The sequence below is a fragment of the Mytilus galloprovincialis genome, chromosome 2, assembly GCF_965363235.1.
Source record: "Mytilus galloprovincialis chromosome 2, xbMytGall1.hap1.1, whole genome shotgun sequence".
Classification (NCBI taxonomy): Eukaryota; Metazoa; Mollusca; class Bivalvia; order Mytilida; family Mytilidae; genus Mytilus; species Mytilus galloprovincialis.
In genome coordinates this window covers 31,505,780-31,530,702 of record NC_134839.1, presented here as the reverse complement: position 1 = coordinate 31,530,702, position 24,923 = coordinate 31,505,780, and the positions used below count along the sequence as shown (strand labels likewise).

At 32.1% G+C, this 24,923-nt stretch overlaps 1 protein-coding gene across 1 annotated transcript in view; it reads left to right on the top strand.

The window, feature by feature from the left end:
- LOC143063365 (uncharacterized) overlaps positions 1–22,773 on the top strand; it is a 101,069-nt gene extending 78,296 nt beyond the window's left edge. Inside the window, exons 37-55 of the mRNA XM_076235480.1 lie at positions 5,758–5,913; positions 6,412–6,629; positions 7,117–7,221; positions 7,845–8,015; positions 8,403–8,582; positions 9,264–9,450; positions 10,179–10,384; positions 10,758–10,938; positions 11,310–11,423; positions 12,840–12,962; positions 13,430–13,522; positions 13,797–13,858; positions 14,689–14,794; positions 15,372–15,488; positions 16,249–16,377; positions 20,093–20,257; positions 21,241–21,465; positions 21,751–21,947; positions 22,573–22,773. Coding sequence (XP_076091595.1) covers positions 5,758–5,913; positions 6,412–6,629; positions 7,117–7,221; positions 7,845–8,015; positions 8,403–8,582; positions 9,264–9,450; positions 10,179–10,384; positions 10,758–10,938; positions 11,310–11,423; positions 12,840–12,962; positions 13,430–13,522; positions 13,797–13,858; positions 14,689–14,794; positions 15,372–15,488; positions 16,249–16,377; positions 20,093–20,257; positions 21,241–21,465; positions 21,751–21,947; positions 22,573–22,620 — 2,783 coding nt within the window. The 3' untranslated portion in view covers positions 22,621–22,773. The remainder of the gene's footprint in view (positions 1–5,757; positions 5,914–6,411; positions 6,630–7,116; positions 7,222–7,844; positions 8,016–8,402; positions 8,583–9,263; positions 9,451–10,178; positions 10,385–10,757; positions 10,939–11,309; positions 11,424–12,839; positions 12,963–13,429; positions 13,523–13,796; positions 13,859–14,688; positions 14,795–15,371; positions 15,489–16,248; positions 16,378–20,092; positions 20,258–21,240; positions 21,466–21,750; positions 21,948–22,572) is intronic.
- The last annotated feature ends 2,150 nt before the right edge of the window (positions 22,774–24,923 follow it).

Below are 24,923 nucleotides of genomic sequence, written 5' to 3'. Positions count from 1 at the left end.
ATTTTGATTGCCATTCGTCCTTGTGTCCATCTGGCTGTCCTTGCAGCGCTCGCACATGTACAAATTATGTCAGATTTTTAAGAAACTAATACTTTAGGTTATTATAAGCAATATCTCGAACAAGTTAGATATTGGTGGTCAATCGACTTTAATAAAAACATTTATAACCCTTGAAAATAATAAATTTATGGAAAATAGCCCCTTTAACGCTCCCACAGGTATAATTCTTGCCAGATTTTTAATAAAACTTATACACTAGATTAATATCAACAATATCTCGGATGAGTTCTATAATCATGGAAAATTGACTTTTTTAAAAGAGTTATGACCCTTAAAAATATTAAAATTTATGGAAAGTTACCTTGTTAGCGCTCTCGATGGTACAAATTTTTTATTTTTTATTTTCAGTTTATTTCTGATAGAACGGACGTAGTTTTTTTAGGTCACCGTTTCAAAGGAACTGTGAATTTTGCCATCACTTTGCTTCCGTTGTCGTCTGTCCAGTGTAAAATATTTGAAACATTTCCACTGAAACTACTTAACCAATTCCAGTAAAACTTATAAACTGAATGATCCTTAGGATATCTAGAATTAAGTTTGTGTTCTATTTTCTATTTTGTAAAAAAAACATGGCCGCCATGGGTAAAATAAGAACATAGGGGTAAAATGCAGTGTGTAGCTCATATCTCAAATACTAAAGCCTTTTAAGAGCAAATTTTCAGATGAATCTAACAACCCATTGTTGGGTTGCTGCCACTTAATTATTAATTGTACAGAAATTTTGCAGTTTTGGTTATTATCTTGAATATTATTAATGACAAAGATAAACTGTAAACAGCACAACTTTCAGCAAAGTAGGATCTACAAATAAGTTTATATGACCAGAATTGTCAATTGAATCCGTATGGAGTTATACCCCTTTAAAGAAATGTTTCACAATTTGTTCATCTAGTTTGCTTCCTTTAAAAAAAATCTTCTTTTGATATTGAATATGCTTAATCAATTTCAGCCCAACTTGGGAGTTATAATCTTGTATAAATTTAGTTTTTTATTTCCTTGTACTTCAAGAAACTTAGCCACTATGGCTAAAATGGAACATAGGGGTAAAATTCATTTTTTTGCTTTTGAAGAAAAAACGACAGATACAAAGAACATTTAAATGGAATTGTTAAGCCACTCATTGATATATATTGAAGGGACAAATAATCATTGATGCAAGATTTAACCAAAAATTACAGGTGATCGATTCAGGTTCTTTAGAGTCAATTTTAAAGACCATGAAATAGAATCTAAAGATTTTAAATTTCTGTTTGGGTTGTTCTCTCTTTGACACATTCCCCATTTCTAAAAAAAAATCTAATATATAAAATTGGTGTAGGGGGTTCTATTATTGCCCTTACCCTTTGAAGAAATTTCATTTTTTAATGCTCAAAATGTTCACAATTGAATTCCATCTTTTAAATTTATTAATAATTTTTTGAATTTTGAAAAAAAAGGGGGGGGCACCATGCCCAGAAAGAAAAAAATGTCCTTCTCTACAAAAATATCTCTATCAATCATATTTTCTCATTTATAATTACCAAATTTGTGTCAGGAATGCACACATAAATGGAATGTTTTAGCTTTTTAAGTTCAAAATGTTTCAGTATTCATCTGTTTGGTAATCTGAATTTTGGTGAAAATTGACAATTTTTGACTAAAATTATTTTTTTAAAGAAAAAAAAACACACAACTTTCTTTTTATTTTCTGAATATATAGAATGTGGTCTTTCAAAATTTGTCAATGACATGTCATGGTATTGTTGGTCTTGGGAGATAAACAGATTTAAAATTTTAAAGTTTTTGAAATTTCTCATTTTCGAATTTTAACACATTTTTAAATGGTTGCTATGGAAACAAACCATTCAGTAAATTCAAAATTTTAACGTTTTTGTATAGTTTGGGGTTGTGTTTGTCAATACTGTAAATATACATATTGTTTGTATTGATTGACTTTATTTCTATGGTTCTTTAAAATCCATTATATTTCAATTTTCAAAGGCTACTTATGGACGTATTTAGGCAAAATTTTGTAAGGATGGTTTCCATGGCAACCAAAGTTGAAAAGAAAAAATTAATACAGAAAACTTATTTTCATACCATACCTTCATCATAAACAAAATATAAAGACATTTGAAGAGGGGTCATGAATCGCCCATCAACAGGAACCTGCATGATTCTTACAAAGACCGGTACTTAAAATTATTTACAGCGATGGGGGTCCCGACCATAGATTGACATATGTTTCAGTTCAAATGTCTTTGATTTGCCTGTTTCTTATATTTGATCTTGATATGATTTGTGTTGCTAGAACCCCTCCACAAAATAGCTGGAAAAATCCAGCTGAAAGAATAATGTCCATCTTGAACCTGGGTTTCCAGTCATTAGGACTGATGCGTGAAAAAACAGAGCACTATGAAAAACAATTAGATTCTGCAAATTCATTAGGTGAAATTAGAAAACTAGCAGAAAAATATCCTACTATTGAGGAAGAGGTTTTAGACTCGGTTGAACCTGTTCGTATTTTATTGTCAAATGTAATAACTAGGCTCAAATGGAAAGATAAAAACTTAAAGGTATTTAATCCAGCAACAGAGGGTGAAATATTTGATCTCAGACGAGAAATATTGAAAATAGACCAGGATATTAAAGTTACAGATAGTACTCAGCAGGATATTAAAAAAAGAAAATTGTTTGTCAGTTTTTTGAATGATCATTGTAAAATTGCTCAGTACATTTTTAGTGTAAAAAAATGTGGTAAAACATCATGTCATGTTTGCAAAAAACCTCGTTTAAGTAATGAAATGTTTGAAAGACTTTATCATCTTCCAGACCCAGAGCCACTTAATTGTGACAAATATAAATCATTTGATCAGTTATATGGAAAGCCAACTTCAGAGAAGTATAGACCATCACTCGTTGGTAAACCATCATCTGAACATGGATTACCATTTTCTCCATCTTCTCAGTACGCTAAAAATGTTGAAATGGTTGTTCTATGTTCCGATTGTGATAAACCTAGAGTTCTTTACTCCAAAAAGGTAGTAAGGGGTGTCAGAAGGACACAACTATCAAATTGTTTAACTGATATTCAGTACACATGTGGTTTTTCATTTGATGAATTAGATCTTGAAGAAGAAACCCATGTTTTGAAAACTGTGTTTTTAAGAAAAAACATAACATGTAACTGTACTATTGAATTAACGTATTATTCTGCTGGTTTTGAAGATATTTGTTTCTTTTGTGGAACTGATGAGCTTGAACCTGCTGAGGCAGGTGATGAAGATGAGGCCAAAAAATATTATCCTTTATGCACTGGTTGTAAAGATAATGGTAAAAAACTTGTTGAAAGGCGTACTAGGAACAAATTTAATCCTAAATAACCAAATTTTTTTATAAATGATACAATATTGTTACAAAAATGTTTGAACTCTTTGTTTTAATATATTCATGTAATATAAGTATCAATAATTTTCAATATATTGCAATTCAATGTCATTTTTAGCTCACCTGGCCCGAAGTGACATTGAATTGCAATATATTGAAAAAATAAAAAATGTGTGGCGTGACCTGGTCAACCAACCAAGATGGCCGCCACCGCTAAAAATAGAACATAGGGGTAAAATGCAGTTTTTGGCTTATAACTCAAAAACCAAAGCATTTTGAGGAAATCTGACATGGGATAAAAATGTTTATCAGGTCAAGATCTATCTGCCCTGAAATTTTCAGATGAATCGGTCAATCGGTTGGGTTGCTGCCCCTGAATTGGTAATTTTGAGGAAATTTTGCTGTTTTTGGTTATTATCTTGAATATTATTATAGATAGAGATGAATTGTAAATAGCAATAATGTTCAGCAAAGGAAGATCTACAAATAAATCAACATGACCAAAATGGTCAGTTGACCCCTTTAGGAGTTATTGCCCTTTATAGTCAATCTTTAACCATTTTTCATAAATCTAAGTAATCTTTTACAAAATCTCCACTGAAACTACTAGGCCACAATCATCTTTGGGGTATCTAGTTTGAAAAATGTGTCCGATGACCTGGCCATTCAACCAAGATGGCCGCCACGGCTAAAAATAGAACATAGGGGTAAAATGCAGTTTTTGGCTTATAACTATGAAACCAAAGCATCTAGAGCAAATCTGACAAGAAGTTTAATTGTTAATCAAGTCAATATCTATCTGCCCTGAATTTTTCTGATGAATTGGACAACTGGTTGTTGGGTTGCTGCCCTCCAATTGGTAATTTTTAAAGAAATTTTGCCGTTTTTGGTTATCTTGAATACTATTATAGATAGCGATAAACTGTAAACAGCAATAATGTTCAGCAAAGTAAGATCTACAAATAAGTCAACATGACCAAAATGGTCAATTGACCCCTTAAGGAGTTATTGCCCTTTATAGTCAATTTTTAACAATTTTCATTAATTTGGTAAATTTATGTAAATTTTTACCAAATATAGTTCTCTGTCACTAATGGGCAAAGTTCATTATAGATATAATTGCAAGAAGCAAAATCGTTCAGTAAAGTAAGAACTTCAAACACATCACCATCACCAAAATACAATTTTGTCATGAATCCATTTGTGTCCTTTGTTTAATATGCACATAGACCAAGGTGAGCGACACAGGCTCTTTAGAGCCTCTAGTTGTTTTGTTTAATAAAACAGATAGTTTTATTTGAATTTAGCTTTTATTGTCATTCACTTTGATATGGTCAAATGTTGGATAATTTTCCCACTGGATATTTGTCAGAGAAATGAGATTTGAATCTTGTAACATGAGATGGATCATCTGATATTGAAGACTATTTTTGTGACTTTGAGATGTCTTTTGGTCAGTTAATTCTGAAGAGATTGAAAGTTGAATTTTATGTGCAGCAGCATATGTCTGGAATAAAATATAATACATGTATAAATAAAGAAGATGTGGACTGATTGCCAATCAGACACTATTCAAAAGAGACCAAGTAACATGGAAATTAAGAACTATAGCCAAGGTTATATTATGGCCTTTAATAATGAGCAAAATAAGCCATTTTATAACGTTTATATATTTATAAAACCTTACAAAATAGTTTCATATGAAATAAAAAATAAAAAATAAAATCCTCCCACCCGCCCCATTTTTTTTCAAAAGTTGGATGAAAATCTACTAATTAATTTTAGTTGGCCTATTCAAGAAATATATTGCAATATTATAGCTGTAGCCATTTTGTTTTACTATATTTAACCATTTTATTGCAAAAATTTGCATTCTGATTTACCGAAGCATCAACATGACAAATGTATTTAAAATGACAAAAAAGGTTTATAATTCACCATACACACTGTTGCAATGTCAATTTTATAATGTTTAAAAAGCAAAAAAAAAAACCAAATACAAAGCAGTGTTAAATAAACTGAAATTTATCTTTTGAATTTTCAGAATATCAATAAATAGTAGTAATAAATATAGTAGTATATAACTATATGTTTGTCAATGAGTTGAAAATAAAATTGAGAATGGAAATGGGGAATGTGCCAAAGAGATAACAACCTGACATAGAAAAGACAACAGCAGAAGGTCACTAACAGATCTTTATTGCAGCGAGAAATTCCCGCACCTGGAGGCATCCTTCATCTGGTCCCTAAAAAAATATATATACTAGTTCAGTGATAATGAACGTTATACTTAACTCAAAATTGTACAAGACAATTTAAATTCATTTATAGGCTATCAACAATGTAAAGCTGTTTGTAAGGATATAGATGAATGTGCTGATCCAAAGAAAAATAATTGTAGTGAGAATGCTGTGTGTACCAATCTACAGGGGTCATACAGTTGTCGCTGCAAGAGAGGGTATAGAGGAGATGGAGTTGAATGTATACGTAAGTTAACAACAGATTTTTGTTTTTAAAAAAAACAATTTTTATTAGAGATAAATTTTTACATGTTATTCAGTAGTTTAGGAAAGCGAAACCATTTGTTCTTTCTTCAAACAAATATTACAAACATTTTGTATAGAATAAGAATAAAGCATTCAAAACAATTTTATTTGAAAATTTCTCAAAACAGGAGATCTATAGTGATGGGGGAATCTGTCTCTCTGTTAGTCTGGTCATCGTTCGGTCATACTTATGTATTAAAAACTGCTCCTGAAACCTTGACATATTTTTTGAAAATTGTCATTCCTTCTTTGTATCTTTTTTTTTCTTTTCTACCCATTTTCATTTGTGGGCAAATAACAAATCTAGATAAATTATCAGTAATACAAGATCAATAAAAGATACATTTTAGTCATGAGTTGTATTCTAGGTTGAAAATTATATTAGATTCAGGTTAGAGCCTTTAATGTTAGCTATTGATATTTATATTTTTTCTGTCAGCTGTTGGTCTTTGTACATGTTTTGGTGACCCACATTGCATATCATACGATTCTAAGTTCCTCCATTACCAAGGAGACTGTCAGTACGTGATGAGTCAGGACGGGTGTAATGGAACCGATCAGACCTTTAAAGTACTAACGAAACATTGGAACAAAAACATAGTTGGTATTACAGATGCAACATGGGTAGAAAAGGTCATATTCACATTCCCAGGTCATGTAAGTATAGCAATTAGTATTCTTTTGGACCATATTTTTACATTCAGAAAATGTTTAAATTTTGAAATGAGTCTTCTTAAGTATTTGTTAAGAAAAAAAAGATTAATGAATTTATTAAAAATTGTCAACCTAAAAAATGCTTACCAAGCAGATACAAACTTAGAGATCACCTTATAGGCTGAAACTAGTCGATTCCGATAAAAAAATTAAGAGACAATGTTGACTAAGACAAATCGAAGATGTATTGCAGCCCATGTGACTGTAAAAAAAAAATTTACAAAATTCCCACAACAGAAGTGGTACCATGAGCTCTAGACAACTAAGGGTAATATATCTAAGACTGTCAGAGTAAAAATGATATTTTGTTTCTCTAAACATTTGTCTTTAATTAGTATTTAATGTTTTTACAGGTTGTAGAGTTATTAAACAGGATAAACAACACTTCTCTAAAAGTTTTTCCTTACTTTGTATTTAATTGTTTTTTTAGGTTGTTGAGTTAGGCCAGGATCATGAGCTGAAGGTTGATGGACTAAAAAGATCTATACCTGTCAAAACAGATAAAATGTTAGCACAGAGAAGAGGAAAATGGATTGTAATTATATATTATTTATATTTTCATTATTGTTTTATACATACTAATCCAATTACTCACAAGAACCATTATAGTGACATTCAGTTTTGTGTATTTTCCTGTAAATTACCAATGTTCCAATGCTTATGTTAGTATGTCTCAGTAAGAACCATTTGTTGAGTGACATCATTTATATCAATTTTCTTGGATCAATCATATTATTGGTAAATAACAACTTGAGATATCTGGGGAAGGGTTAATGGTAATATACATGATACAAGTTTCTTTAGTAATGTTCTTCTGGTATTGTTATAGCACAAAATCAAATAAGGCCTAAACAGAGCAACAAATGCCATGTGTTTAAAAATTAGCATGCAAACAAAGACATAATCAATAAAAAAACAAAAGCTCACTGGTTAAAGGGACGTAAACCTAACAATGTGTATATCAAAAAATTATTTTAAGTGCTCATTTATAGTAGATGTTATTGTTGAATATATTATTGTCTGTACTAGGTTCACTCCTTTATTATTTAAAAAAAAATTATTTCTGAAATGTTTTCTTATTAAATGACGATGAAGTCACTGCTTCACATATGTACATTTCAATGCAGACAATGACAATGAAACCTATATTTTTAACAGGAAGTAAGAACTACAATTGGTGTCAACGTCAACTGGGATGGATTTGAAAAAGTAGAAGTAAAAGTTCCACCAAATTATCAAGATAAGATGTGTGGTCTGTGTGGTAATTATAACAGTAACCCTGGAGATGATTGGACACTTGGTCCGGCTTGTGCTGGTCAAGGAACAATAGTAGGTTATTTACAAACAAAAAAGTATAAGTACAATTGTCAATTCTATTTCTTGTCAAACAAAGGTATAATTTTTTTAAGGGTTAAGTCACCTGAAACAAGCTCTGGGACCTAAGCAGTATTTTTTCAAATGTTCTGAGTAAAATTCAAATTGAATTGACCAAGAGCAGAAAAATAAGTTCACATTTTAATATCAAATCATAATGAAATAATTGATAATGTAATAAAATAGATTTCTGTTCTATGTAGTAAAACATTACTAGGAAAGATTTATTGCATTGGAAAAAAACAAATCACAAAATCATGTTTCTGAGCTCAAAGGGATAGCTGAAACCTTTCATAATCTAAAAGCAGTTCATTACATTTATCAGTTACTTTGTACTTGTAGACAAACAATCCTAACAAATTTGGTAATTCCTATGTTGATGTTAGTTATAAAGACGCAAACCCACAATGTTCATTTGACTGTAACGAACCTCCACCATCCAAAGAACCTTGTACAGGCATGGATATGACATTATCTAAATTCTACTGCGACAAAGTGTTTGATATGAATGGAAAATTCAAGGTGAGAAAAAAGTCTAGGGTGATAAGGTTGTACTATTTAGTAATAAAGTTAAAAAATGTAAAAGCAAAAGCCTTTGCGACAAAATTTTGTTCTGCATAGAAAATTGTAGTGAGAAATAAATCTGTTACAAGGTTGCAAGTTGTCACAAACTGCCAATTGATATTAAGATAGACAAACCATTTCTTTTGTTGGAAAATTCATTGTGAGATAAACCTCAACTGAAATAAGGTTTAATGGTTTAATTTACCATTAAGTTAAAAGCCACTGTGGCAGTCTTTGACATGTAAGATCAATACATGCAGAACTGTGAAAAAATATTAGATAGAACTGACAAATTGAACCACATACTGGCCAGTTCATAAAATAATTGCATGTGAGTTTATTCTCATATATTTATTATAGCAGACAGGTTTAAGAATTATTGACAGTTTGTAGGTGGTTTACATAATAGGGAATAATGGTCTAATGTTATAAAAAAAAAAGAATCAACAAAAATAAGAAAAAAATGAAAAAAATGAGAATAATGGGATGCTAAAATATGACAAATAGAAAATGATGTTCAAAATTTATATAAAAAAAAAGAATACATGTAATTCTATGAAAATTGGTATGTAACTGATATTTTTGAATCCAAAATTAATTCTATATTAACCTTCTATTTTTGCCCTCTAATCTTTACAGACATGCCTTGAGAAGATGGATATTGATGGTGTTTTTGAAAGTTTCTATGCTACTTGTATCTTTGATGAATGTAAGGTAACAGAGAACAGAGAGCTAGTCATGTGTGCAATTGCTGAAAACATTGTCAAGGAATGTCAAGATAATTATGACACTGTCATTTCTGATTGGAGAACACAGGAAATGTGTTGTAAGTTTGTCTAATTATTTTTATATGTATAATTATTTTTGTGAGATTTGATTTAGTTATAGTTACATATGAATGATATCAATTAAAGTGTTATTTGTAGGATCTATTGTGGATGCATTTATTTTCGTGGGTATCAATGTTTGTGGATTGCTGAAACTTGCATTTTCATGGATATTGGAATTAGAGGTTTTGCAAATTTTTGTATACAAAGCCTATTGAAAATATGGTATTCGTTGAACATTTGAATTTGTGGTTCACCTCCACCCACGAAACCCACGAAAATTGGTATTCAACGAATAATAATGAATCCACAGTATTTGTAAAACATTTTCCAAAATTGCCTAAATAGTCTTCTTACTGTCAAATAATTTTCAAATCTTTAGAAACACTAAGGATTTTTTTACCCATTATTAGATTGTCTAAGGCAGTTTTGGTAACCCCTTCTTGGCATTTATGGTTTTGGAATATTTTTTCAACTTTTTAATTGATTTGACTTTCCAACTGATTTTTGCTAGCTCCACTGATGATTTTAAGTTTTTTAAGCCTTCTATATTTGGTTAGATTTTGATTTTTACAAAATTTATTACAAGGACTTTGCTGTACACACAAGTAAACGTTCACCGCAACCTTTTTTATCAAAATTTTCTAGCCGGAATTGTGGAAGAGAAATCATTTATACCTAACATATGTATCACTATGATTTATTTTTCTCTCCATTGTTTTTTAAGCACCAAGTTGTCCAGTAAATATGGAATATTTAACATGTGGCAGTGAAGATAGGATGAGAACATGCGAGAATACAACCACGATAGAGACTGAATCATATGAGAAATGTACAGCCGACTGTTATTGTAAAGAGAACATGTTCTTGGATGGTAATAAGTGTGTGGAGTATGAACAGTGTGGATGCCTGTATAATGGTTTCTACTATTCTGTAAGTTATTGTAAATGCTTGTCAATAACAGATCTTTTATACTATATATTCTTCTGTCTATTCTTCATTCATCCATTCTTCTATCCGAACAAATCTTGCAATGTTCATTATGATGTGATTTTTTAAGATTATATGCCAAAGTAGGATTTTGATCTAGATTTTGGGGCTAATTAACATGGAAATATAAATTTGTTTGCTAACCATAGTGTCCTATGACACAAGTTCTTAGTAATAATTTTAATTTATATTTCATTCCTCTGTTGTGTAATAATAATAAAGGCATGTGCTGAAATAAATTGATAACTAATAGTTTGATAATATAATTTTTCTAATTTATGACAAATGAGCCTTATAATTATGATGTTTTATATAGGTTGGAGAGTCATACACTGATCAAGAATGTACAACAATGTCTACATGCCAGTCTGACAGGTCATTCACCTCACGACCTCTGACCTGCAGTGAGAATGCCACATGTGGTTTGGATAAAGACACTGGAGTTTATGGATGTTATTGTAAACAAGGATTCATGGGAGACGGAGAAAAGTGTGAATGTAAATAACTAGACAAAAACATTTAGCCAATCAAATGTTGAGTTCCAGCTTTGGACATTTTTATACCACTCTTGCTGATATACATGCATCTTGACGTATAAACTGTTAATTTATTTCTGGTTGAAAAATCTTTATGCAAAATCTGTAACTGTTTAGAAATTGGGTTGATATAAGAACACTACAAAACAGACTAAAATTCATCTTTTACATGTATATCTTATTTGAATGTTCCAAAGCCAATCAAAATCTTATACATGTACACGTAAGTGCACTGCATAAGGTCTTTTTATCCGACACAGCTCAAATGTGAAATTTTCAAAAAGGAAAATAAAAGATCAATAGAGATAATACTTAATTGTTTTGTTTTCTAGTTAATCCATGTGGAACCAATCCATGTAATCCTAATGAGAATTGTGTTGTAAAGGGAGAGTCATACATCTGTGAATGTCAGATGGGATTCCAGGGAGAATGTAACAATTGTCAAGGTAGGTACCAGTAAAGGGAGAGTCATACATCTGTGAATGTCAAATGGGATTCCAGGGAGAATGTAACAATTGTCAAGGTAGGTACCAGTAAAGGGAGAGTCATACATCTGTGAATGTCAGATGGGATTCCAGGGAGAATGTAACAATTGTCAAGGTAGGCACAAGTAAAGGGAGAGTCATACATCTGTGAATGTCAGATGGGATTCCATGGAGAATGTAACAATTGTCAAGGTAGGCACAAGTAAAGGGAGAGTCATACATCTGTGAATGTCAGATGGGATTCCAGGGAGAATGTAACAATTGTCAAGGTAGGCACAAGTAAAGGGAGAGTCATACATCTGTGAATGTCAGATGTGATTCCAGGGAGAATGTAACAATTGTCAAGGTAGGTACCAGTAAAGGGAGAGTCATACATCTGTGAATGTCAAATGGGATTCCAGGGAGAATGTAACAATTGTCAAGGTAGGTACCAGTAAAGGGAGAGTCATACATCTGTGAATGTCAAATGGGATTTCAGGGAGAATGTAACAATTGTCAAGGTAGGTACCAGTAAAGGGAGAGTCATACATCTGTGAATGTCAGATGGGATTCCAGGGAGAATGTAACAATTGTCAAGGTAGGTACCAGTAAAGGGAGAGTCATACATCTGTGAATGTCAAATGGGATTCCAGGGAGAATGTAACAATTGTCAAGGTAGGTACCAGTAAAGGGAGAGTCATACATCTGTGAATGTCAGATGGGATTCCAGGGAGAATGTAACAATTGTCAAGGTAGGTACCAGTAAAGGGAGAGTCATACATCTGTGAATGTCAAATGGGATTCCAGGGAGAATATAACAATTGTCAAGGTAGGCACAAGTAAAGGGAGAGTCATACATCTGTGAATGTCAGATGGGATTCCAGGGAGAATGTAACAATTGTCAAGGTAGGTACCAGTAAAGGGAGAGTCATACATCTGTGAATGTCAGATGGGATTCCAGGGAGAATATAATAATTGTCAAGGTAGGTACCAGTAAAGGGAGACTCCTATATATGTGAATGTCAGATGGGATTCCAGGGAGAATGTAACAATTGTCAAGGTAGGTACCAGTTTGGATTTATTTCATGGATCAAGAAAAAATCAGACTAAATTTGAAAAAAAGATCAATCATATTTTCACCAGGCTAACGATAAATGTTCACTTTAACCACCTGACTATTGATAAACTTAACTCTATAACTGCATTGATTGCTAACTTTTCAGCAAAGGTTATGGACTGAAGACTTCCAGTTTACATATTATGTCTCAAATCGTATCTTAATATTACAAAATCCTAAACACATTGTTTTTAAAAGATTCTTGAAAATATGCTATTAATAAGTGAAAGAAAATTTGCATTTTACAAAAGTTTTAAAAACGTTTTGTATGTTTTTTTCAGATATAGATGAGTGTGCAACAAAAACGGATGAATGTCCCCCACATTCCAGATGTAAGAATACAGTTGGTAGTTTTACATGTCAATGTATTGAGGGATACCAGAAAGATAACGAAAGATGTAAAGGTACGAATATATCAAATATATATATCTAAAATAGATTATTTGAGATATTCTTTGAATATTGAAAACAATACTCAGTAATTTAATCAATCAGTACTAATATATGTTATTATATGAAATAGATAATCATTGATATGTTATCTGTATGCATGAATAGAAAGCGATGATATAAATCAAACAATTTAATTATAAAAAATTAAAAATTTGTTAATTTAAAAACTTATAAACCTTAATACTAAACATGGTTATAGAATTCATAGTAATGAATGAATATCTTTTATAAAAAAAAACATATCTTATAAAATCTTTTTCTAAGAGAACATTTGTAAACATGCTGTAAGATATTGCATGAAAATAAGATTAGAAATCTGGAATAATATAAAGTAAATATTGCCTATGTTTATTTGATAGCGTCAGATACAAATATTAACCACAATTATTTTGAACTCATAAATAAAATTTGTTTTCAGACATAAATGAATGTAAAATTGGAACTGCTACCTGCGGAGATGGAACCAAATGTATGAACAAACCTGGTAGCTACGCATGTGAACCTTGCTCAGGTACGTCTTACATAAAGGGTGTAATCGCATGGTGGTAGGTATCTGCCAATTATCACTGCTGAGATTGGTTCTACAGCAACATATATAGTTACAACATTGAACTTTGAGAAAAAATACAAATAAACATCTATATGTTCTAAAGCATCCGAAAGACATTAAAGATGTAACTTGCATCTTACAACTGCTAGTTTAGTGTTTAGAAGCAAAAATAAAATAAAGCAAACACTCGTCAATCAATCATACAGCCCTTAACACTGTTCGTGATTTTTTTCAGCTGGTTCACCAGATGGCAAATGTTGTGTTTGTTATGGAGCTAAATGTAATATTCCTGGAGAAGTAAGTAATATATAATGTGTAATTTAACTATGTGATGCATACAGGGGTCGAATTTAAGTATTTTTGTGTACTGGTCAGCCGGACCAGTGGACTGAAAAATCTACTGGTCGCTCCAAATCTACTGGTCCTGCAAAAAAAAAAATCATTTGACAATCACTAATATAAATGATAGATGTGTACTTTTATTTTCATGCTTTCTTTTACACATGTTAGACAATTGTAATAATTAGAACCCCCCTCCCCCCAGCGTAAATATGTCTGCAATCAGTGATTTTTATGGACAAATTTCTACTGTTCCGCCCGACCACTATCTGAAAAAATCCACTGGTCGGAAGCAAATTCTACTGGTCTCTGACCACCGTATTAGTGCTAATTTTGACCCCTGCTGCATATTTTATGTCTGAGTGTTAATTAAGAATTGAAATTGACTTTCTTTGAGCACTTTTAGAATCTTAAATTTTGAATTTTATTTCAAATTGTTTATTGATGTTTATAATAGTGGTTTTGATTTGACCAAGCATTGTGAGGGGTAAAATTCATAGCAGTATTAGCTTTTATGCAATCAAATAGTAGGCACAATTAAGCTGTTGTATTGGAAAATATATAACTTTAACGCATTTAATACTTAGAGACATTAATATTAGATTTTAGAGTAGCAAATGTATGTTATAAACTGGAATTGTGACAGTAGAATATATGGTCTTGACCTATTTGTACTAAAATGCTTTCAGATTTACAAAATACAAATGTATATCTTTATTTTGTCATTGCCAGAATAAAAGCTTTGACATTTGAGTACAACCTAATTTACAAATGTATTTTGTGTGCAGGTATGTGGCACAGATGGTGTGACTTACAGCTCAGAGGGAGATTTGATTGTAGCCAGATGTGAAAAGGGGAAAAAGATTGGTCTAAACTACAGAGGGCCATGTCTAGGTATGTTAAGTTCTGATGCAAGATTATTGTTAAGAATACTGAACAAAAAAAGAGTTAATTTTCAAATTTGGTATATGATACAGGATTTATTAATCATCAGGTTACTTTAAAATGATCACTTGATAGCAAATTTCTTTTCATTCAAGGTCGCTTTCATCAATTTGCATGAAATATATGGGCAATTTCACAGTGTGTCAAAATAAGCCCCCACCTTTCATTTATTCTGTTCTTTGTTCTAGTTTTGTGGCATTAATATAATAAATCATCAAAAAAGCGACAATTGATCTTATGTCTCATGATAGTTAAAATATGTTATACAAAACTTTCCCAATTTTTAAACACTGTATTGTTTCATTCCCTTATGGATCAAATCAACACCAAAAAAATGACCATTTATTCATGGGCAGACTTATAATTTGATAAAACTACTTATATTTTTATGTGCATTCACAAGTTTTAAGTTCATTAATTATTTAGCCTTCATTCTAAGTGCAGGAATCTCTTACTCCTTAAGACATTGTCCATATTTAGCTTATGACAATTTGCAATATGTAATTCTTCTGTTATAATTATGTAGACTCCTGTCCTGGGGAGAACAGCTGTCCAGGTATGCAGACATGTAATATCAGTGAGGAAACAGGAAAACCTGAATGTACTTGTCCACCATGTTCACCAGAAGAGGTGGTGTCAGAAGGTAGGAATACTTTAATGAAAATAATACATAATTACCTCCCGTGACTAAGCTGAATCATGTGAAAGAATCACTTAGCAACTTTTATTAAAAACTATTTAAAAATGTATCTGTTTGAAATCAATTGGAAAGTTTAGACCAACACTGATCATTCTAGAAGAGGGGCTTTTAAATTTACAATGTACTGATTGGTTGACTCCACTTGGGAAACCTGCAATAATCATAGCCAACCAGTAATTGGTTGTCTTAAGTGCTCTATGTGGTTAATTCCATTCTAAAATTAGTTACAGAAAATTTCCCAAGTTCATGAATTGGCACAAATAAGATGGTATCACTGGCAGATCCAGAAATTTACCTAAGTGGGGGCCTACTGACTGCCTAAGAGGGGGCCCACTCCAGTCACGCTTCAGTGATTGCCTATATAAGCAACCAAATTTTTTCCCTATAAGGGGGGTGGGGGCGGGCCCCTGCCCCCCCCCCCCCCCCCCTAAGTCCGCCTCTGGGTATGATCTGTACAAAATCATACAGCATTGGTTTTTGTAAATGAACATAAATCAGGATTAAATGTTAAAAAAAAAGTGTGAAATGCATGCATTAAGATTTCGAGGACAAGGATAGACAAATCCATGACCAATGAACAGCAGACAATTTTGTCTCTAAAGAACAACATAGGAAGCCATTTAAAACAAGGATCAGCAGAGACTCTACTAGAACAACTTTTTTAAACAGGCATATATGCTAATTAAAGTTTTCTTATTTTCAGTTAAAGTTTGCAGTAGCACATTGGATATATATACCAACATATGTTCTTTTAAGAAAATACAGTGTGCATTGGACCGAGAGGATACCATTATAGAGAACACCATAGCACCATGTGAAGAGAAGGGAGGACGTGAGTGGTCTTAGTTTTCTATGTTGTGTTGTGTATACTGTCGTTTGTCTTTATCTTTATTTACCATGGCCTGGTCAGATTATTTTTGATGTATGAGTTTGAATGTCTCTTTGGTATCTGTTGCCTCTCTTTGTCAATTATTATGCTAGTAATTATGCCCTCCAGCAGTTATCTATGTTTCTTGGGTAAAAGTTAGGCTTTTTGTCTGCTTTTTTATAACAGCTATACAGTTTATATCTTGAATCACTCTTAAAAATTTTGGTGAAAAACATAGTTTGACATAAGGCAGCACTTATTCTCTCAAAATCTTCATTTTGCAGTATATATGAAAACGCAATCCTTTAAACAAAAATTGGATTATTTGATTGGACACAGCTGTCTTCAAAGGCAAAATGTCTAAGGCCAGGGTTTTTTTAATTTGTTGTTTTATGGATTTTCCCCATGAAAAAGTTAGGTCGATCGGTCAGAAAATTAATAAAAAGAAATCTCTCAAGACAGAAAAATATGCAAAAAAAATATATTTCACCTTTCGTTTGGTTTGCTATTTGATCATCATTTCTTAAATATAAGTTCGATGAAATATTATTGCTCAGCAGCTATAAACATCGCATGACATCGTCTAATAATTTTCTGTGAAAAAAGGGGGTTTGTGTCCATGGAGAAAGACGAAATTATATCATCATTTCACAAACGTAGCCCTTAATAAATTTAAGGAAACTTGGTGGTTAATGATCTTCAAACACAATAACTGATAAAGATAAAAAATGAAAAAAACGTCTTACTAAAATAAGTTTCAACACACATGTCAAAAACGTAATAGACTCGTCCATTTGAAAAACAAGGATTTCAGGCTCATCAGTAGTCATGAATTCCCGTTTTTTATATCCAAATAGACAAATTTTTTTTATTATCAATAACACAAGTCTGAAGAAAATTCAAAAGGATTTGTTTTAATTAAGTTCTTCAACTTAACATGTCCCACGATTGGACAAGTTCATACTCCATTTTTAGCTCACCTGGCCTGAAGGGACCGAAATGGTCAGTTGACCCCTTTAGGAGTTATTGCCCTTTTTAGTCCATTTTTAACCATTTTTCGTAAATCTTAGTTATCTTTTACAAAAATCTTCTCCTCTGAAACTACTGGGACAAATTAATCCAAACTTGGCCACAATCATCATGTGATGATGTGTGGCGTGACCCGGCCAACCAACCAAGATGGCCGCCATGGCTAAAAATAGAACATAGGGGTAAAATGCAGTTTTTGGGTTATAACTCAAAAACCAAAGCATTTAGAGCAAATCTGACAGGGTAAAATTGTTTATCAGGTCAAGATCTATCTGCCCTGAAATTTTCAGATGAATCGGACAACCCGTTGTTGGGTTGCTGCCCCTGAATTGATATTTTAAGGAAATTTTGCTGTTTTTGGTTATTATCTTGAATATTATTATAGATAGAGATAAACTGTTAACAGCAATAATGTTCAGCAAAGTAAGATCTACAAATAAGTCAACGGGACCGAAATGGTCAGTTGACCCCTTTAGGAGTTATTGCCCTTTTTAGTCCATTTTTAACCATTTTTCGTAAATCTTAGTTATCTTTTACAAAAATCTTCTCCTCTGAAACTACTGGGACAAATTAATCCAAACTTGGCCACAATCATCATTGGGGTATCTAGTTTAAAAAATGTGTGGCGTGACCCGTCCAACCAACCAAGATGGCCGCCATGGCTAAAAATAGAACATAGGGGTAAAATGCAGTTTTTGGGTTATAACTCAAAAACCAAAGCATTTAGAGCAAATCTGACAGGGTAAAATTGTTTATCAGGTCAAGATCTATCTGCCCTGAAATTTTCAGATGAATCGGACAACCCGTTGTTGGGTTGCTGCCCCTGAATTGATATTTTAAGGAAATTTTGCTGTTTTTGGTTATTATCTTGAATATTATTATAGATAGAGATAAACTGTTAACAGCAATAATGTTCAGCAAAGTAAGATCTACAAATAAGTCAACGGGACCGAAATGGTCAGTTGACCCCTTTAGGAGTTATTGCCCTTTTTAGTCCATTTTTAACCATTTTTCGTAAATCTTAGTTATCTTTTACAAAAATCTTCTCCTCTGAAACTACTGGGACAAATTAATCCAAACTTGGCCACAATCATCATTGGGGTATCTAGTTTAAAAAATGTGTGGCGTGACCCGTCCAACCAACCAAGATGGCCGCCATGGCTAAAAATAGAACATAGGGGTAAAATGCAGTTTTTGGCTTATAACTCAAAAACCAGAGCATTTAGAGCAAATCTGATCTGTAGTAAAATTGTTCACCAGGTCAAGATCTATCTGCCCTGAAATTTTCAGATGAATCGAACAACCCGTTGTTGGGTTGCTGCCCCTGAATTGATAATTTTAAGGAAGTTTTGCTGTTTTTGGTTATTATCTTGAATATTATTATAGATAGAGATAAACTGTAAACAGCAATAATGTTCAGAAAAGTAAGATCTACAAATAAGTCAACATGACCAAAATGGTCAGTTGACCACTTTAGGAGTTATTGCCCTTTATAGTCAATTTTTAACAATTTTTCGTAAATCTTAGTAATCTTTAAAAAAAATCTTCTTCTCTGAAACTACTGGGCCAAATTTAACCAAACTTGGCCATAATCATCATTGGCGTATCTAGTTTAAAAAATGTGTCCGGTGACCCGGCCAACCAACCAAGATGGCCGCCATGGCTAAAAATAAAACATAGGGGTAAAATGCAGTTTTTGGCTTATAACTCAAAAACCAAAGCATTAAGAGCAAATCTGACAAGAAGTAAAATTGTTGATCAGGTCACGATCTATCTGCCCTGGAATTTTCAGATGAATTGGATAATCGGTTGTTAGGTTGCTGCCCCTGAATTGGTAATTTTGAGGAAATTTTGCTGTTTTTTTTTGTTATCTTGAATATTATTATAGATAGAGATAAACTGTAAACAGCAATAATGTACAGCAAAGTAAGAACTTAAAATAAGTCACTATGACCAAAATAGTCAATTGACCCCCTAAGGAGTTATTGCCCTTCATAGTCAATTTTTAACAATTTTCTTAAAATTTGAAGATTTTCAATAACATTTTCCACAGAAAGTACTGTTATAGATAGAGATAATTGTAAGCAGCAAGAATGTTTAGTAAAGTAAGATCTACAAACACATCACCATCACCAAAACACAATTTTGTCATGAATCCATCTGTGTCCATTGTTTAATATTCACATTGACCAAGGTGAGCGACACAGGCTCTTTAGAGCCTCTAGTTTTCTATCTTACGGAATGATGACAAATATGGGAAACGAACTTAATGTGTAATGGGTTTTAAACACAGGTTTCGTTCTGCAAAATTATTTGGGCAAACAACATTTCAAGGTCAGTTATGATTGATTTATCTATTTTTAGATACATAAATTGAAAGTATTAGTTTTCACAACAGAAAGAGTTATCCATTCCATAAGTGTTTAATGCTTTTAATTTCATAAGAAAAGGATATTTTAATTATTTTTTAGAGATAATATTTTTGCTAGGGTTGGCGGGAATAAAAAAGCATGAAAAGTCAATTTTATTATTTTTACTTTACAAATCGGCAGATCGGGTCGCCTGATCCGTAAACCAACAAATTAAAAAATCATGGCCTAAGTATAGTTTTTAACACAAAATTTATGATTAATTCCTATTGTTTGTATAGTTGAGGTAGTGACAGAGTGGTCAGAATGGTCACCATGCAGTGTAACCTGTGGTAATGGTACAATGACCAGAGATAGACAAGCTATGGCAGAGTTTGATGATTTCCTCACAGAGAAGTATCCACTGAACCAAGCATCAGATTGTTATAAACCACCTTGTGTGGGAAGTAAGTTAAAACTACTGTGTACTTTGACAAATAATGGTTTACTTTTACAAATTGTGACTTGGATGGAGAGTTGTCTTATTGGCACTTATACCACATCTTCTTATATCTATATACAAGAAGTAATTGTTGATCATTTGTTCTGGTGTCTAGTTTATGTTGATACCTCAAATGTTTTTTAAAGATCCTGAGTTAATATTTTTTCCTGCATTGCCAAAAGCGGATGAGGTTTAGTAACGCTACTCTGTCTTTGTGTTCGTCTGTCCAAAAGAAAAGTTTCGACAAAGATTTTCTTGGGTTCTATAAAAACAATTGATTTACCATAATATTTAGTTTGAAACTTGATATTATTAAGCAATTTTAAAATCTGCCGTGTAGTTATTTCCTGTTTTTGTTCTGAAATAAATGATTTTAATGTGTTTAGTTATAACTGTTGTATTACCTCTATCAATTGCATGCAGGGTTAAAGGTGCTTTTGTTACAGTTCTTGTGTTTTTGTAACATCTATCTGGTTTAAATCTTATATGTTATTTTTAAGATTCCAAATAGGGTATTTCATATAATACAAATCAAATTTTTACACCTAATATATTATATGTAAGGTCCCTGTGAGGGTATTGACTGTAATACAAGTCCGGTTTGACACTCAAAATAAGTTATATTTAAGGTTCCTGCAAAGATATAACCTGTAATACAAGTCAGGGTTGACACCTTATATATTATTTTTAAGGTTCCTACAACGGTATTAACTGTAGTACAAGTAAGAATTGACCCTATTATGTGTTATTTTCAAGGTTCCTGCGAGGGTATTAACTGTAGTACAAGTAAGAATTGACCCTATTATGTGTTATTTTCAAGGTTCCTGTGAGGGTATTAACTGTAGTACAAGTAAGAATTGACCCTATTATGTGTTATTTTTAAGGTTCCTGCGAGGGTATTAACTGTAGTACAAGTAAGATTTGACCCTATTATGTGTTTTTTTTAAGGTTCCTGCGAGGGTATTACCTGTAATACAAGTCAAGTTTGTGTTGAGAGTGAGACCGGAGAAGGATTCTGTGTGTGCCCTGACTGTACAGATCATGGCGAGGACCCTGTCTGTGGAAAGATAGGATCTCAGTATGCCAAAACATATAAAAATCCTTGTGAGCTTTCCAAACAAGCATGTGACGAAGGGGAACCGTATGAGGAATTGTATGCTGGTACCTGTGGAAGTAAGTCTGAATAAAAAACATGTGGAGTACTGTAATAGTAGAAATTTTACTGCCATTTTAATAGCTTTACTGCCCCTGAAATTTTAAATTTAAGTGCTTTTGCAGTGTTTGCTGTTTTAAAAATGTATAGGAGCAAAGTTAAACACAAAAATTACGAAAATGAAGATTTAGGATCTGTCTAACAACAATATTTGCACATAAACTAGCAAACTTGATATTTTTTACCTGGTAAGGGATATAGGCACAGGTATGTAATTGTTCACCTTTCTTAATTGTTTTTTGCAGCACAACCACTCAATTGTACCAAGATGCCAAGATTAGAAACAATAAGAAATGATGAAGGTTGTTTATCTGAGAGAAAGGTTAATCTGGGGAAATGTGACGGTGGGTGTGGCCCATATGCTAATTTATGTTGTAAGCCAATCACAAAACAGGTAGATGTGGAGTTGGTATGTAAAGACCAGACAACAGGAATGAAGAAGGTTAGTCTGGGTTAATATGAAAGCAAAAACAATTTAAAGGAAAGATAAAACTTTTATTTTTTCGTAGATCTATATCATGGTTTTGTTGTGGTTGTTTCCAGAATGAGTTGACATTCACTGTTTAGCTACCAGTGCCATTGTTATCAAAAGTAAACTTATCCATAAATAATACTTCATTCCATTTTTATTCCCAAATCAGTTTGTATACAGGTCAGTTTGATATATTGCTGAACTTCATTTAAAAAAAAGGTAAAATAACAAAAATACCGAACTCCGAGGAAAATTCTAAACATTAAGTCCAAGAATCAAATTGATGAGATTGCATGTTCTAATTATCTATTTATTGTTTTTATCAATATTGGTTTAATCAGAGTTTTCATGATAGGGGATGGATACAGAATATATTTGTTTGCATGTTAGGAGCTCCATTAGTTTTAACAAGGTAGAGGCGAGATAATTTTACAAAATAGGGTAAGATCAGTTTGATAATGCAATAGTGAAAATCAGATTAAGCAGTAGTTGTGAGCTCAGAGTAAACAAGATTTTTAGTCAGATGAGTTTTTACACTGTAGGTGAGATTATTTATGAGCATGCAGTATTATCATACTTGTTTTATCTATTGTAGGTTGACATTATTGAGGATTGTGAATGTGAATCCATACCAGTACCGTAATGCATGGGTTGAGATTCATCAACAACACTGATGTCTAGAGTCAAATCTACTTAATTTTTAATATGAAACAATGCTATTTAGAATATTGTAAAATGCTTTCATTAGTCAGCAAATCATTATAGAACATTCATTTTATTAAATGGTTTTGGACAACATTAGTTGATAATTATATTTGCTGGGATACCTTTGCTGATGCTTCAGACAAACTTGCTGTTAAATATTCTGTTACCCTTTTTCCAAGCTGTGATCTTTAAATGAGATTGATTTGTTGTTGATGAAATAAAAAATATCATGCTGTTTTTGTAAAATGATTTTATAAAAATCAAGTAGTTTAGCCATGACATTGTAAGTTTATGTGTTTGACTGTCCCTTTGGTATCTTTTCTCTCCTTTTTATCCACCAAAGCAATACATGTGTTTATTAAATGTTGAAAACAAAATTCCTTAAATCTGTTTTTGTGATAGACAAGTAACCAGTTATTGACCAAGCACAGTTAAGAAAGGCAATGTGTGTAAGGAGAATATATAAAGAGTTTATAAGTTTCACTGTAGATTGATTAAAAAATCGTTAGATATCATTTTTCGTGATTTTTGTGGGTATAAGTGAACCACAATTTCTAATGTTCAACAAATCATAAATTTTAGTTCTTAGGCTTTGTTTGCAGAGATTGGTAAAACCAGGAAATCAAATATCAATGAAAGTTTTCCTCAATCCACCAAAAAATATCCATGAAAAATAAAAATCTAAAGTATAAAGATATTCCCTTTGATAAAAGTTTGATTTTTTGTTAAAGAGTCACATTTTTGTATGTATTAGTAATATGGATAGACATTCTAGATCTAATAGTTATCAAAGGTACCAGGATTATAATTTAATACGCCAGACGCGTGTTTGTCTACATAAAACTCATCAGTGACTCTCAGATCAAAAAAGTTATAAAGCCAAAAAGTACAAGGCGGAAGAGTATTAAGGATCCAAAATTCCAAAAAAGTTGTGCCAAATAAGATAAGAAAATACAAAGTTTTTGAAACCAGGAAATGTATGAAAATGACCATATAATTGATATTCATTACAACACCGAAGTTCTGACTACTGGGGTGGTGATACCCTCGGGGATGAAACATCCACCAGCAGTGGCATCGACCCAGTGGTTTTAATAGTTATAACAGGTACAGGATTATAATTTAATACGCCAGACGTGCATTTCGTCTACATAGAACTCATCAGTGATGCTCAGATAAAAGTTATAAAGCCAAACAAGTACAAGGTTGAAGAGCATTACACTGCTTTATAACAAATGCATAACAGTTATATAGATCATAAAGCCAATTACAATTAGTAAATAAATAATTAAATTTTGTATTTACGCCAGACGTGCATTTTGTCTACAAAAGACTCATCAGTTACGCTCGAATCCAAAAAAGTTTAAAAGTCTAAATAAAGTACGAAGTTGAAAACTAAATTCAATTAGTACACATGTGTATCTATTAGTGTAAAGTTGTAAAAACCAACTGAGGAACAACACGACCTTTTGCAATGTTCATCAATGGGATTGAAGTCTGTAACTGTTCATAACTGAGTATGATTTAATATTCATTTATGTTCTAATTAATTTATACCAAATCAATGTTAGTCCTGGTATGAATAATATTCTAAGATGTTATTGCAGTGTTAAATTGAAAACCTTTGAGAATAAGTGTATTCAAAGATCTAAAAGATTATATGGAACATATCTAGAATTGAGATTTTGTTTTATCAAAATAATGATACCATGTCCTATTTGAACAAGATACAGCCAAACTTCAAAGGTTTGCAGTAATTTGTAATAAAAAGCTTTTCATTTTTGCAATGTGGTTGTCAGTTTATTTTCAACTTGCGATTTTGAATGTACGTTAATATCTTTCGCCTCTGTTACCATTGATGCATAGACTACATTCATCAAAATATATAACGCCATTATAGACAACGGCTTATATAAATGGAAACTATAAACACTGTATCATGGAATCAAAGATTATCACCGTCCAAAAAGTGCAACTGACAATACAGAACAAAAACTTATCGTTAATTTATGGCATAGAAATTTCTGTTTGAAACTGAATTATCTAAATTGAGGAAAGAACCATATTGCTCTTTATATTAAATTTGATTAAACTAAATTTCTTTTTGGTAATTTCGGCAGTATATGGAGTAATAGAGCATTCTTGATTATTAAACGCAAAGAGTAGAACCAACTCGGTAGGAAGAGCATGAAAACCAGGATGATGCATATATATAAAGGGTTTTTCTGCTTTCGAAAATTA